Source organism: Cyrtonyx montezumae, unplaced genomic scaffold, assembly GCF_038088225.1.
Source record: "Cyrtonyx montezumae isolate F1298 unplaced genomic scaffold, pur_monq_1.0 scaffold_0, whole genome shotgun sequence".
Lineage (NCBI taxonomy): Eukaryota > Metazoa > Chordata > Aves > Galliformes > Odontophoridae > Cyrtonyx > Cyrtonyx montezumae.
The window spans coordinates 23,609,947-23,623,134 of record NW_027071824.1 but is presented as its reverse complement, the minus strand read 5'-3'; the positions used below and the strand labels follow the sequence as shown (position 1 = coordinate 23,623,134).

Here is a 13,188-nt window from a genome sequence, read left to right as displayed (position 1 = left end):
TTTTCTCTATGAGATACTGTCTCTGTAGAGCCAGTAGTATCTACCCATTTGTTCTGTAGATACAAATTTTCCTCTCTCACCTGTCTGTATATTTACTAATAATATCCAGTAGTTTTTTGACATCTGTTTACTGGACTTGGTAGGACATTATTCAGCATTTTTTGTGGAACTTTTGTGCTTTGATTAGAAGCACTCTAAAATGTTAGAGGAAAATTAGCACACAGTGAAAAAGCAATTCCAAAAGCAGAAATTCATCTTTTTCTGCCTGCTGGATATTATTCTTGTTACGTATGTCAAAATCTTCATAACAGATGCTCAGAAAATGAATCCTTTTCTTATGCTTTCAGGATTGTTTTTTAAAATAGTAAATACTCGATGGTAAGTACAATCAGCAACGTAAAACATCGCTGCTACAAAACAGATAGGAAAATATACAGACATCTCAGGAGAGCTCTGGAATCATGTTCTGATGAGAAGTGTAGAAAAGGCAAGGCAAATCAGAGAGTTGGATGTATTGTAGGCATTAGTACGGAGTTCTGATATATAATGTTACATTTAAAACTGATCTATATGTAGCTTCCAGAGAAGATCTCCTCAGATCAAAATCTAACTTGTCTTTACTCTGTATTAGTGAGGTGTTCAAGCCAGTTACCATGCAGACAGTCTTTATAAAATTAAGGTAATTTCCTTTGTGGCAATACTTCAAGATCAAAATCCACATTTTGTAAGAGTTTGTGTTGAATTCATAGAGTACGGATTTTTTTTTCTGTCAATGCCCATCAAACTAAAACCATGTTTATTTCAGCTTTGTATATTTTCCAGAGTACAGAGCTATCAATGTACAAGAAAACATTTACAGTGACAATTATGGCGTGCTTTTATTTATTCACCATCTTCTACTCCTTGTACCTTTTTTTTTGTTTGTTTTCATTTCTCCCCCACCTTATAGATATTGTGAACACTCCCAAACCTGATGAGAGAGCTATCATGACATATGTGTCCTGCTTCTACCATGCTTTTGCTGGAGCAGAGCAGGTATTAATCAATTGTCCCTTCAGGTTGCTGTGTCTTTGATTGTTTCACTTTTCCACTAGTTTATATTTAAAACAAAACAAAAAACCAATCCCCTCCCCACCTTCAAAAACCCCAAACTCACTAATATTGTATTTTGCTGTTTTAATTAACAATTGCAAGTATTACTTAGCACTAATACTTGTTTTTAACCAGCACTGAACCTGTTTGTTAAATGTTGTGTAGCAAGTTGATCCTTTTTATTCTAATAGATAATTGTGATTCTAATGTTGAGTGTCTTCGTTTGGTGATTGTGAAGACCATTTCAGAAAAACTGCATTCAAAGGTGCTGTGAAAAAGAGTTGTTTGTTGCTACATCAACATCTTATGCTTTTGCTGCATGAAAGTATAAGACTTTCAGAGACTGAGAGTATTCCAGACTTACTCATGTTGACTAACAATTCAGGCTGCCTAGAGATGTGAGAGGCACAGAAGCTGTTGAATTATTTGTAGACCATAGTGTTAGTATAAGAAGGAAGAACATTAGAAGATCTAGTATAAAGGATGGTATTATCACAAACATTTCATTTCCGACTGCTCTATTTCTTACATTTCTAGCCTACAAATGGACACAGTCCAACTTATGTGGAGAAAAATAATGCCTTAAAGTAATTGATATTTTTTCTTCTTCCTCTGAACTGAATTTCCCTTCCTATCTGGTAGGCCTCCTACACCACATTGTACCGTAGCTATGGTGCTGTGCACTCTTCCATCTGGGTGTGCAGGTTTTGTTATTAATAGAAAAGAATGATTCCAAATGCTATTTGTAACAGGTTTTAAATTGATTGGATATACTTCAGATTCACCTTTGTATGAAAGCATGCATTTGTGATGTGAAACTATTAATGTCAATTTTAAATGTGGCAGAGCTGCAGTGCTTTCAGAAATGAATTTGGCAGGAGTCTAGAAAAGATTTGCTGTCAGTAGTTAAGCTACATCTATTTTCAAGGGTGTATGTGCATGTGGGTCCCTCGATTTACATCGCGTGATTCCCATGTGGCTAACAAACCTAATACTTATTTAGTGTGCTTAAAAAAATTAACCTAATAAGATAACTTTTAGAATGGTCTAAGTTGCATTTGAAAGGAAGGTATTAAACAGCTGTAATGATGGTGTGAGATTCCCCCTTGTATATTAAGGCTTCATGTACAACTGAATGAATTCTGCACCAATCTATGCCTCATTAAGACCACTGGAGTCTGTGAGTACGGGGGATAACCTAAAAGCCTAAATTAACAACTATAAACCAGTGCGATTTTCAGTTGCAGCTGCCACGTTCTCTTTCTTTCTCCAAGCCTGTTCCTTTCTCAGAATGTTTACAAGTATGTCCTGTTTATTTGCTATATTTTATAGGCTGAAACTGCAGCAAACCGGATCTGTAAGGTGCTTGCTGTGAATCAAGAAAATGAGAGGTTGATGGAAGAGTATGAGAGACTTGCAAGTGAGGTAAAGACAGCATTTTCTGTAACACAGTGATGATTATGTTCACAGAATACTGAAAGCTGAAAGATTCACGCACTGTCTGCATGAAAGAGAAGTAAAGGTGAACCTCACAGTTGTAGATCTAATAGCTATGACTACTTGAGACATTGAGATTAATACTTTTGAAAGTGTCCAGTGATACTGGGCAACTTGTGTTTTAATTAGCTGGAGTCACCTTACATGTTCCTACCTGAAAGTCAAGGTATTTCCAGAAACATCTAGAATATCTGAGAAAGTTAGGATTATTGTTCTGTTGAGAAAATCTTGTTCTCACTTGCCACTAAGGCCCTGACCCAATTGAAGTTGATAATAGTAAGATGGAGCAAACATGATTGAAATTTATGCATTCAGTGTTGTCTTTGTTTTTTGGTTCCTCTTCTGTTGCCTTTATTTCAAGTGTTTGTGTTGATTTGAAAGCTTTTAGAATGGATTCGCAGGACAATTCCTTGGCTGGAAAACAGGACCCCGGAAAAAACAATGCAGGCCATGCAGAAGAAATTAGAGGATTTCCGGGACTACCGCCGCAAACACAAACCTCCCAAAGTTCAAGAGAAATGTCAACTGGAGATCAATTTCAACACCCTGCAGACAAAACTGAGAATTAGCAATCGACCAGCCTTTATGCCATCAGAGGGAAAAATGGTTTCAGTAAGTAAAGGAGGCATAGATATTCCATTCTTCTTTCTACCAACATTCTCACAAAAATTTCAATATGAAGGTCTGGCTTACCGTTTTGAGCCATCCTCAGAAACTTTGGTTTGCTGCACGTTGTCAATATCAAATCACTCTCTTAAACATTCCCTTTCATTCTAAAATCTTTCTTAAGCATGCTCCCCACTCTTTGAAAACTTTCCTTGGTAGCAAATTGCCTTGAGATGGAGCTTTCTTTGGGATTGTTTGTTTACATAAGCAAAACTGACACTGATTCCACTCATGTTGATGTTTCTCATCAGACACAGAGAAACAACCAGAGCAGAAAAAATGTTTCTGTTTTTCTATTTCTTAAAATTTGATTTTTCTCATGTCCATTAAGATAATAATAGTCTTACTGTGGGTCAGATCATTTTTTGCGGAATACAGCAAACCTGTGTCTCTACTCTGTTTTAGCACCATAATTTTATTGATTAGATTTGATAAACAGATGGTTGCATTGCTTGCAAAGGGTGTCTGCCATGCCCATACTCAGAAAATAAGGGCTCTCTCGCTTCAGTTTCCTTCTCACACCTTTGAGCTTCTAAGAAAAATCATGAAACTTTGTACACCACAGATGATGAAATGAATTTATATTCCAGATAAGATAAGCATAAAATCTTCTTGATACTGTTTTGTTGTTGTCAGCTTCTGAGAGCACAGCACATTTATTTTGATAACAGACAGCTAAATCATAAAAGAACATGTAGCTGGAAGATGAGAGAGAAAACTAGCGTGTCAAGAAGACACTGAACCACTTGTGGAGGGGACTCTTTCATGATCCCGAACCCACTTGGTTAGGATGCTTTGTCAGGTGCAGTTGTTCAGACTATCTGACTTCTAGAGCTGCCTGACAACTGACATTTTCAGTAGTTCTGGTATTTGGCAAAATCTGGACATACAGACTTTTTTTTTTTTGGAGGAAAACTGTGAACAAGTCAGAAATCTGTGAATTTGGATAAAAAAGAGATTATGGTTTCATTCACTCTTTCTTGTGTATTCTCTTAAAAGGATATTGCTGGTGCTTGGCAGAGACTTGAACAAGCTGAGAAAGGCTATGAAGAGTGGCTGCTGAATGAAATACGAAGACTGGAAAGACTTGAACACTTGGCTGAGAAATTTAGACAGAAGGCTTCCACTCATGAGCAGTGGGCATATGGTAAGCAGAGATGGTCTCTAAAATTTTTCACATTTTAACCTTCAAGGTTGAACTGTCGGTGATGGATATTTGCCAACTAGGAGTTCTCTAGAAATTGGCTTGGAAAGCTTTAGAGAAGTAAAAATGTGAAAACAGATAAAACTGCAGGTTCTGTTGCCTACAGTCATGGTCCTAATTTGGAAGTACGTTGCTAATGAAATATAATTGTAAAAATCATACCCTTTTTCCACTAAGCGAAAAGTCAAACCTATGAGGACTATTCGATAACTGAATAAGGGCTCTTACTAGTAATGCATGCTTATGTACCTGTATACCAATGATCCAGCCAGGAGTGCAGTGAGTACAGAAATTCAGTTCTTCGTTCTAAACTCTCAAATAAACTGGGACCTGTGGCTGGCTAAATGTGGAATTATTAACAGAGCTCTTCTGGTTGGTCATCATTTGTCCATCGTGATTTTTAATAGTTCACATAATCTACATAATGATGGACTCACTTCTGCTTTGCTCCATACTCTGGATTATACTTCATGTATGGTTCTGTTTTTTAAAGATAGCCTAACCTTAGGCGTAGTTGTAATGGCTACAGGACCAACCATTTTATAACACCAACACAAAGTTTTGTTGACGCCATTAAGCACAGTGATACTCTGTCATCCTTTTTATTTTTTTGACCTGACAACCATTTTTTTGTTTCTGCCACACTTTTGCCTTTTTCCAGCTACAGTCTTTTTAAACTGTGAAAGCAAAACTGAGGCTATCCAATAACACAGTTGCATACATAACGGTAAAAGGCTACCAAGCAGATACTAGAAAAGATACTACAGTGTTTATCAGCCCTTAGAGCCTATTTTCTGAGCATATTCTACTCATGGTGACATATTATGGCTGTTATACAGGGAGAAATTCACATAAGCTTTAACATAATAAGTGAAACAACAGTTCCTTCTGGCACTAGAATCTGGAGAGCTATGTAATATCATGTGGTAAGCTATAGTTCTAGAGGCTGTCTGTGTGGATTGTTGTCAAACACAAGAGTTAACGAGGAGTAATATTTCAGTTTCTGATTTCATTTTTGCTTTTCTTGCTTCTTGCAGCTATGTTGGCATTTTCCACTTAAAATTCAGTAATTGATACAAAATGCAGCTTTGTAAGTCTATCTAATTTTGGCAGGAGAGTGCTGAAATAAATCATGAAAGCAGAACATAAAAAAGACTAACAGTTGATTAGCAAGAGTGAAGCTGAGCATAGCAGTATGATTTCTGGTTCTGTAGATTAGTAATATACTCTAAAGGTTTTGTCAGAATAGTTTAGATCCGTGGTTTTTGCTAATATACCACTTATTGAGAATTTCTCAAGTAATGCAATACTAGCTATTTTAGACACAAATAACCATCCTGTGCAAGAATCAAGATCTTCAAAAATATTTTAATTTCATAATTAACACTGTTATGCTGACAAATTGCCACTTATTTCAGTGAGGCAGGGATTTCATCTTATGCACGTGATTTTGACCACGCCTCAGCTGAAAAAAAAAGACTAAATTCACTATTGTTCTCACCAATAAATTAGTAAAAACACACTAATAATTTAATTTCCTCTTTCAGGCAAAGAGCAGATCTTACTTCAGAAGGATTATGAATCTGCATCTCTGACAGAAGTCCGTGCCATGTTAAGGAAACATGAGGCTTTTGAGAGCGATTTGGCTGCTCACCAGGACAGGGTGGAACAGATCGCTGCCATTGCCCAGGAGCTGAAGTATGTTCCATTTAAAGGCTTGCAGCTGCTGACATTTAACTTTGCGATAAACTCTTTCCAATGAATTTGATAGTGTCATAGGTACCAACGTAAGAATTCCAGAGATAGCTTCGTAAGTATATTATCTGAGCTGGACACTGAGACCTTTCCCTCATCTCCCCTCTACTCCCAACCAAATATAGACATTCAACTGACCAAAAATATTTGAAAACAAGCATTTTCAAATTCATTTTGGAAATAAGCATTTCCTTCTGCTAAAGGCTCCATGGTGTGTTCATGGAATGCTGGAGGTGTCTGTTTCTTAGTTCATACAGTCTGCTGAGAGGAACTGGTGATACACTGTTAATTTAGAAAATAATGCCAGTTAGACAAATCACAGATCAAACGTCTTCCATTTAAAATCTGGTATTTTCCCACAGGTTTATTGGTCCTTTAAAAAGACTTGATATCCTCAAGTTATCCTTTCTGCGTTGGTATTGTGTCATGCAATGACATCTCTGAAGATTTTATTGTCTCTAGCATACTCCAAGGCAAGCAAACACACAAACTCTATTGCTCATTCAGCATACAACAAAGTTGAGACCATTAGACAACTACTTAGCTGTATCTGTATGGTTGACATCAGCTAGGTAGTTCAGAGGTGTGAAAAGCCAAGGCCCCTGCCTGACAGACGCTTCTGTGGCAACAGAAGTCCTGAGCATTGGTGCAGTTACTGTGGCTAGGCTCTGTCTTTACTGGTAGGTCTGCTTTTGTTTGTGGGAAGGCTGTTAATTCACATGGGTGAAGCACAGTTTTGTCAGCAAAGCTCTGCCCACGCTGACAGGACTGTAGTGATAATGTCTCTGTTCTGGTATAGTCATTTGCATGTGTGCACCAAGCAAAGGACATTTGATTTTATAATCTTATGCGTTTAATTGCAGTGATCTTGTACTGTAAATCGGTAGCACTACTCCTGATCTCAACATCTGGCACATAATTAAATTCATTGCTCACCCATAGTACAAATCTGCAAAGCCAACAGGAACAAATGTGTGTTAGTGGTTGAAAGAGGAGCCAGCATCAAATTCTCAGACTCCTCCTCGTGGCTTCAAGCCTCCAAGTTTCAGTTTTTTGACTCTCTGAATAGCCAAAACAGGTAGTACTCAGAAAGCAAACAACATATCCTCTTTTTTTTTTTTTTTTAATTTTGTAAAGGAGCTGAAATCATAACCAGCACCACTTTCATTAATATTTGGGAAACCAAAAAGCCACCTAAAAATATTGTTCATACCTGGTAGTGGCAGCACTTACAGTAACTGTAAAACGAATTTAGAGGAGAAATGCTATTTTTAAGAATTGGTTGTTTGAGGAAAAGAAAAGTATGGTGGGCAGAGTAAATACTGTCCTTTAGTTAGTATGAAAGAAATCTGAAAAATGTAGAGGATGCAGATTGCACTAGTTATGCCAGCTTATGATACGCCTTCTGACATATCCTGATCTTTGCTGTAAAGTTACTTGTTCCTTTTATACTAGAGAATGTTTCTGAAACACCTAATCATTGTTAATTAAACATTAGCTTTGCAAGTGATAGAAACTTTGGGAATGTAGTATACATAGCACAGCATCTGCTTACTAGCATTATGAACCCTGTGTCCTTTACCTTTGCTGAGGCCAGTGAACACTGTATCCTGTCTATTTTGGGTCTGTCTCTTCTCAGTTGTTTCAGTAATTTGCTGTATGAAGTTAAACAAGATATCTGTGGCCTTGGCTCCAAAGGTGCTGAAAACCAACTGCTTTTAAGATGCTCTACTTTGACATCTCCTCTAAGCCACACAATATAGCTATCAGTTCAGTATTTTCAATATTCAGTGCTGGTTTTCCCCTGAGACTTTGTAGCTCAGTGAGACTTATTGCCTGTGGAGAGTACTGAATAAAAGGATATGTCAAGTTTTATTATTAGCTGCAATCGAATGGGCAGCTTCTGTTTAAATGTTGATTTTAATTATTTATCCACAGCACAGTTCTTCAGAAATCCCTTGAAATTATGGAGGAAAACTAATTTTTTCCCATCATATTTTTACACTGAAATGTTAAGCAGTAATTGAAAGTTAAGGAATGTGCTTTGGCACCATATCCAAAGCCAATTGAAGTCAGCATGGGTATCTTATTTTTGGCTTTTTATTTTTAATTTTTGTGGTCACTGGATCAGACCCTTACAGGAATCATCACCTGAGTCTAAATTACAAGTCAGTACACCTCTGTGTGTTTTGCTTTAGTCATCCCTTGTCTGCCTAATGTTACAATTTGAAACTGAACAATCACTGCGTGACCTTGAACCACAGCAGTTACAGCATTTTCTTATCTGCTCTGGTATTTTCTGCTGCAGCAGCTAAGTCAACTGTGAGATAAAGTTGCTAAAAGTTTGTTGATTGGTGTGTGTGTGTGAAGCAGGTGATTCCAGCTAGGATGCTGCTATACGACTGTTACGTGCTCTAGCCTGTGTAGAATTGGAAATCCTTGCCATTGAGGTATGGAAAGACATGGTTGACACTGTATACAAGGCTAGGATAAAAAAGAAAGAAAGAGACTTAGGGATTTTTAAAATGGGACTTGCCACTTGTGGCATTGCAAATGCTAAGCAGAACTAGAGTGAGCCATAATACGAAATGCTGAATTCACCTATGGTCTTGTGTATTCATTTCAATGTTTTCAATAATCAAGATAATTTTTAGTATATCCATCACTTCTAGTATAGCACCTTATTTCCAGCCAAGAAGACAGCTATCTGTAGTTGTTTTGAAGAGTCTTTTTGCTTCTGGAAACCTGGGCTCAAATTGTGCTTACATGCATGATATTATAATATGAGCCTGGTTATGAAGCAGTGCTAAAGCATGATGCTCAGCAGGTTATTTTTGTGACACTATCATGGTTCCTAAAGTGAGGTCATACTCAAATGCTTCTCTGGATCAGGACAAAATCTGACTAAACTTTTAATTCTTCAAAGGTAAGAGTGAATTATACATAAGATAAATAAAAATAACTTCAAGATTTTTAAATTCCAAAGTTTCAAATGAGTAAATAGGCTGTTATCTTGGAAGTTCTGCTGCAGTGCTTTGTTTATGCTTGATAAGAAAAAAAATGTAACGAATATGAAATCCAGTGTCTTCACAGCTTCAATGCACAGCACGTATCCCAAGAAGTAGTAGGATAGCAGAGATCCTACAGGGAATGGCTGAACCTCTCTGGCAGATCTGCTGCAGAAACACTGCATATTACTTTCCAAGACTCTGAACAGAGCTGGTACAATCAGTCCCTCACTTTCATGGGAGAATACCTGCCCTTATCCTAATAAAGTAAAGGAGTTAACTGATCCCTTGAAGCAAAAGTATAATTTGCAGTACTCTCAGTGACGTGACTGGGAGCATGTGGAAAAACATCCCGTCCATGTTCTGGTATATTTGATTAAGTATACAAAAAGAGACCAGAATACAAATCTCCACATTCCATCCAATTAGTGAGCTCACAGCTCACACAGGATCATCACCTGAAAGTCTCAAAATAGTCGCACATGTCCAAGCTCCTGACTTAAAATTTCCTGACAGATACCTGGTTTATATTGCATTCCTGGAAGGCTAACAAAAAGGCTTCCTCCAGAGTAGGGAGCAAGGTTTTAAGTTAAGGACTCCTTGTGTAGGATGTGTAGTCCTTGTGGGACAGCGTTCTCCTTAGACATGAGGAGATTTTTTTTACAATTTTGAGTTGTTCTATTAATTATTGAGGCATTTTTTTCACTTGTTTTACCATTTTTTGCTTTCAAAGGTCAACTGATTGCAGCACATATGAAGCCTTATTTAAACAGAATGATCCAGATATTTCTCAGCTTTATCCCTAACCACATTGTTCCTACTGATCTAAGGGGAAAAAGGATAAGCACTGCCCCTGGCCCTACAAGTGTACTTTCACAGAGAAAATCTGTTCCTGCTCCCATTTTGTCCTCTGTGATTCTCTCAGCTACTGGAGGAAGAGATCTGTACATTCCTTTTGCCACTTGCCTACAGAAGGATGTTTAAAAGGATAGAACAAATTATATCTGCGTTTAACATCTTGTTCAAGTCTTAGAGTAAATCTTAGCTTCATATTGCCATATTGTCACATAATCACAATCTCTGCAATGCTTAGTACTGTGCAAAATGTCCTCAAGGAGCAGCCAAGAGCTAAATTCAGTGGATGATGATACACTGGTAAAAATGAGCTTCTGAAGTGTCTAACATATTTTATTATGGTCGTGATGGCTTCAGCAGAATCATGGGGATTATCTGTCAGTTTGAAATGGTATGGAATCCCAGGACAGAGCTTGAAAAGTTAGTCCAGGCAGCATAATAAGTTGTTTTCTGTCAGGATAATAAAAACACATTAAGTAGGTGAAAAAGCAGTGCTCACAGCTACATTTGGAATGTACATTTTTGCTGCTTTTTGGGTGGACTGATTTGCACTGGTGGCAAACCTGAGTCTGGAGATTCCTGTACCTAATCAGTTCTAGCGTGGGAGGAGTTCCTGGAGAGAAAGATGAAAACTGTTCCCCATGACCCAGATCTAGGCAGCCCTCATTAGAGGTGGATTATGCCTTGAACACGAGCTAAGGTCTGCTTCTCAGTTAAATGCATAGGTCACTCTGAAAATAATGCCTCCTATTTATTTCCATGAAAACTACAACAGATACAAAGAGCACACAATAACAGTATTTAATAGAGAAAATTCTCAGCTACAAAACACTATTTTTCAACACAGTCACGATCACTAGCTGTGTATTTTCACCAGTAATGAGCAAGAGCCTGCATGACACACTTGTGAAAATCCACACCAATGGAGGTGACTCACTGTTGTGGTCACCATGGCTGAAATGCTTCACCCACCACCTCACTGCTCACATCCACTGTTTGGTCTCCATTAATGTATCAGTGAATATCAATGAATGTCAATGGGTGCAATTTTTTCCACACAGAGACATTCAGTTCCGCACACTTGCTTCATATGCACTTCCATGTCAGATGCCACTTTGTCAGACTGCTCTTCTGCCACCATCTGTCACACAGCAACAACATGTCATGGAAAATTCAGCCTCTACTGCCATACCACCACCATCTGCCTCAGACTCTGTGGGCCAACAGAATAAAAATGGAGGCATTGCTTTTAGAGCAGCCCTTGTAATTTCACAATGCATTAGTCTGAAAAGGATCACTAGGTTATTTAAAATGAAGCTGATATATTTCAGGCCATTTATTTTAATGCTATCGCCTTGATAAAGCCTTACACTGAAGCATTCTGGTCTTTAGGAGGCCAAGATGCTTGTACCACAGGACAAGCTGAAACAGTGATGGTTAGGCACCTTAATTGTCTTTAATACTTGGATGTCACAAATAGCTGATTTTTCTTACAATGGAAGAGGTTGATTCTGTTTCTGTGCTGTGCTTCTTGAGATATTGCATGTTTAAATCATACATGTCTACACTGCAACACTTGCGTACCTGGAGGAGAAATATTGTAAAAAAAAGTAAAAAAAAAAAACAAAACAACAAAAAAAAGGGGGAAGAGCAGTGGAATACCATGCAAAATGCAATTGTTTCTGCCTCTCAGAAAGTTTTCAGACTTATGTCTTCACTTCTTCTTAGTGAACTGGACTATCACGATGCTGCAAGTGTCAATGATCGATGCCAAAAGATATGTGACCAATGGGACAGCTTGGGAACACTTACTCAGAAAAGAAGAGAGGCACTGGAGGTAAACAATATAACAGTGATCAGCTCAGCTGAGAGGAGAAATTTATACTTAAAAGAAATCAATAAAGCAAGATTAGCAGATTTTAATTGGTTTGCAGATAGATTACAATAACAATAAAAATAGCAGGGATGGGAAAAACAAGTCATTTTATCTGTTACCCTTGAAAGGCAGACATTCCTTTTAATGCCTGATATGAAAGTATCTTTAGTACTATTGCCATAAAGCAAGTGGTGAAATCAATTATATAATCATCTGCTTTTGAAAAGATGAAGCATGACTTTGTTCATAGGTATGTGTATAAAATTAGGTCTTGTGCCTGATAATAAAGGAATTCACCTTTTCACACCTATACAGAGGACGGAGAAGTTGCTTGAAACAATTGATCAGCTTCACCTGGAGTTTGCCAAGAGAGCTGCTCCTTTCAACAACTGGATGGAAGGTGCTATGGAAGACCTACAGGACATGTTTATTGTTCATAGCATTGAGGAAATTCAGGTAAACGGTTGTCTGTTTTTTTGATTTCTGATCATAGGAAAGACAAGAAAAGAAATTTTATCTTTCTTGGAGAGTACAGCATAGGTAAGATATTCTGTCCTGACAAGTCCCTTGTGATAGACAATGTCTTTTATAAGTAAAGTTATTTCTTGATTGGCATTGAAGTATTCTAAAGATCATAGAAGAACTGATTGTCTTGGTAAAGTTAATGAAGGCTTTTTCATGACTGTATCTATGTGTATTAATTCGTGTACATCAGATACATGTACACAGGGTGTCTGTGAGTCTGAGAGAAGGAACTATGGTTATTTACAGCAGATTCACCAGATGCTAGAAGGAACATTGCAGTTGTCATGCTCTTCTTCTCTGTTTCTGATTTTAGAGTTTAATCTCTGCACATGATCAATTTAAAGCTACTCTGCCAGAGGCAGATGGTGAAAGACAGGCCATACTGTCAATCCAGAATGAAGTTGAGAAGGTTATTCAGAGTTACAGCATGAGAATAAGTGCAAGCAATCCTTACAGCACTGTTACTGTGGAAGAGATTCGTTCCAAGTGGGAAAAGGTAATGTATTGTAAATGCATAAAAGAACACTGTAATGTAGAATTTTGGTTTAGGAATACTGAGAATATTCAGAGAACTTAACACTAAACATGCAAATTTTTCTAGATCATCAGATGCCAAAATGAACCAATCACTGTTTAAAAACTGGTGGAACTGGCACAAATTAATTATTTCCTTCAAACATATTTACTAATATGGACAGTGGAAAGAGGTA

At 37.6% G+C, this 13,188-nt stretch overlaps 1 protein-coding gene across 1 annotated transcript in view; it reads left to right on the top strand.

The window, feature by feature from the left end:
- The window catches only part of ACTN2 (actinin alpha 2), a 63,314-nt gene that overhangs the window by 37,779 nt on the left and 12,347 nt on the right, over positions 1–13,188 (top strand). Inside the window, exons 8-15 of the mRNA XM_065730025.1 lie at positions 950–1,035; positions 2,425–2,517; positions 2,971–3,201; positions 4,255–4,402; positions 6,007–6,157; positions 11,806–11,914; positions 12,269–12,409; positions 12,792–12,974. Of these exons, the coding sequence (XP_065586097.1) occupies positions 950–1,035; positions 2,425–2,517; positions 2,971–3,201; positions 4,255–4,402; positions 6,007–6,157; positions 11,806–11,914; positions 12,269–12,409; positions 12,792–12,974 (1,142 nt within the window). The remainder of the gene's footprint in view (positions 1–949; positions 1,036–2,424; positions 2,518–2,970; positions 3,202–4,254; positions 4,403–6,006; positions 6,158–11,805; positions 11,915–12,268; positions 12,410–12,791; positions 12,975–13,188) is intronic.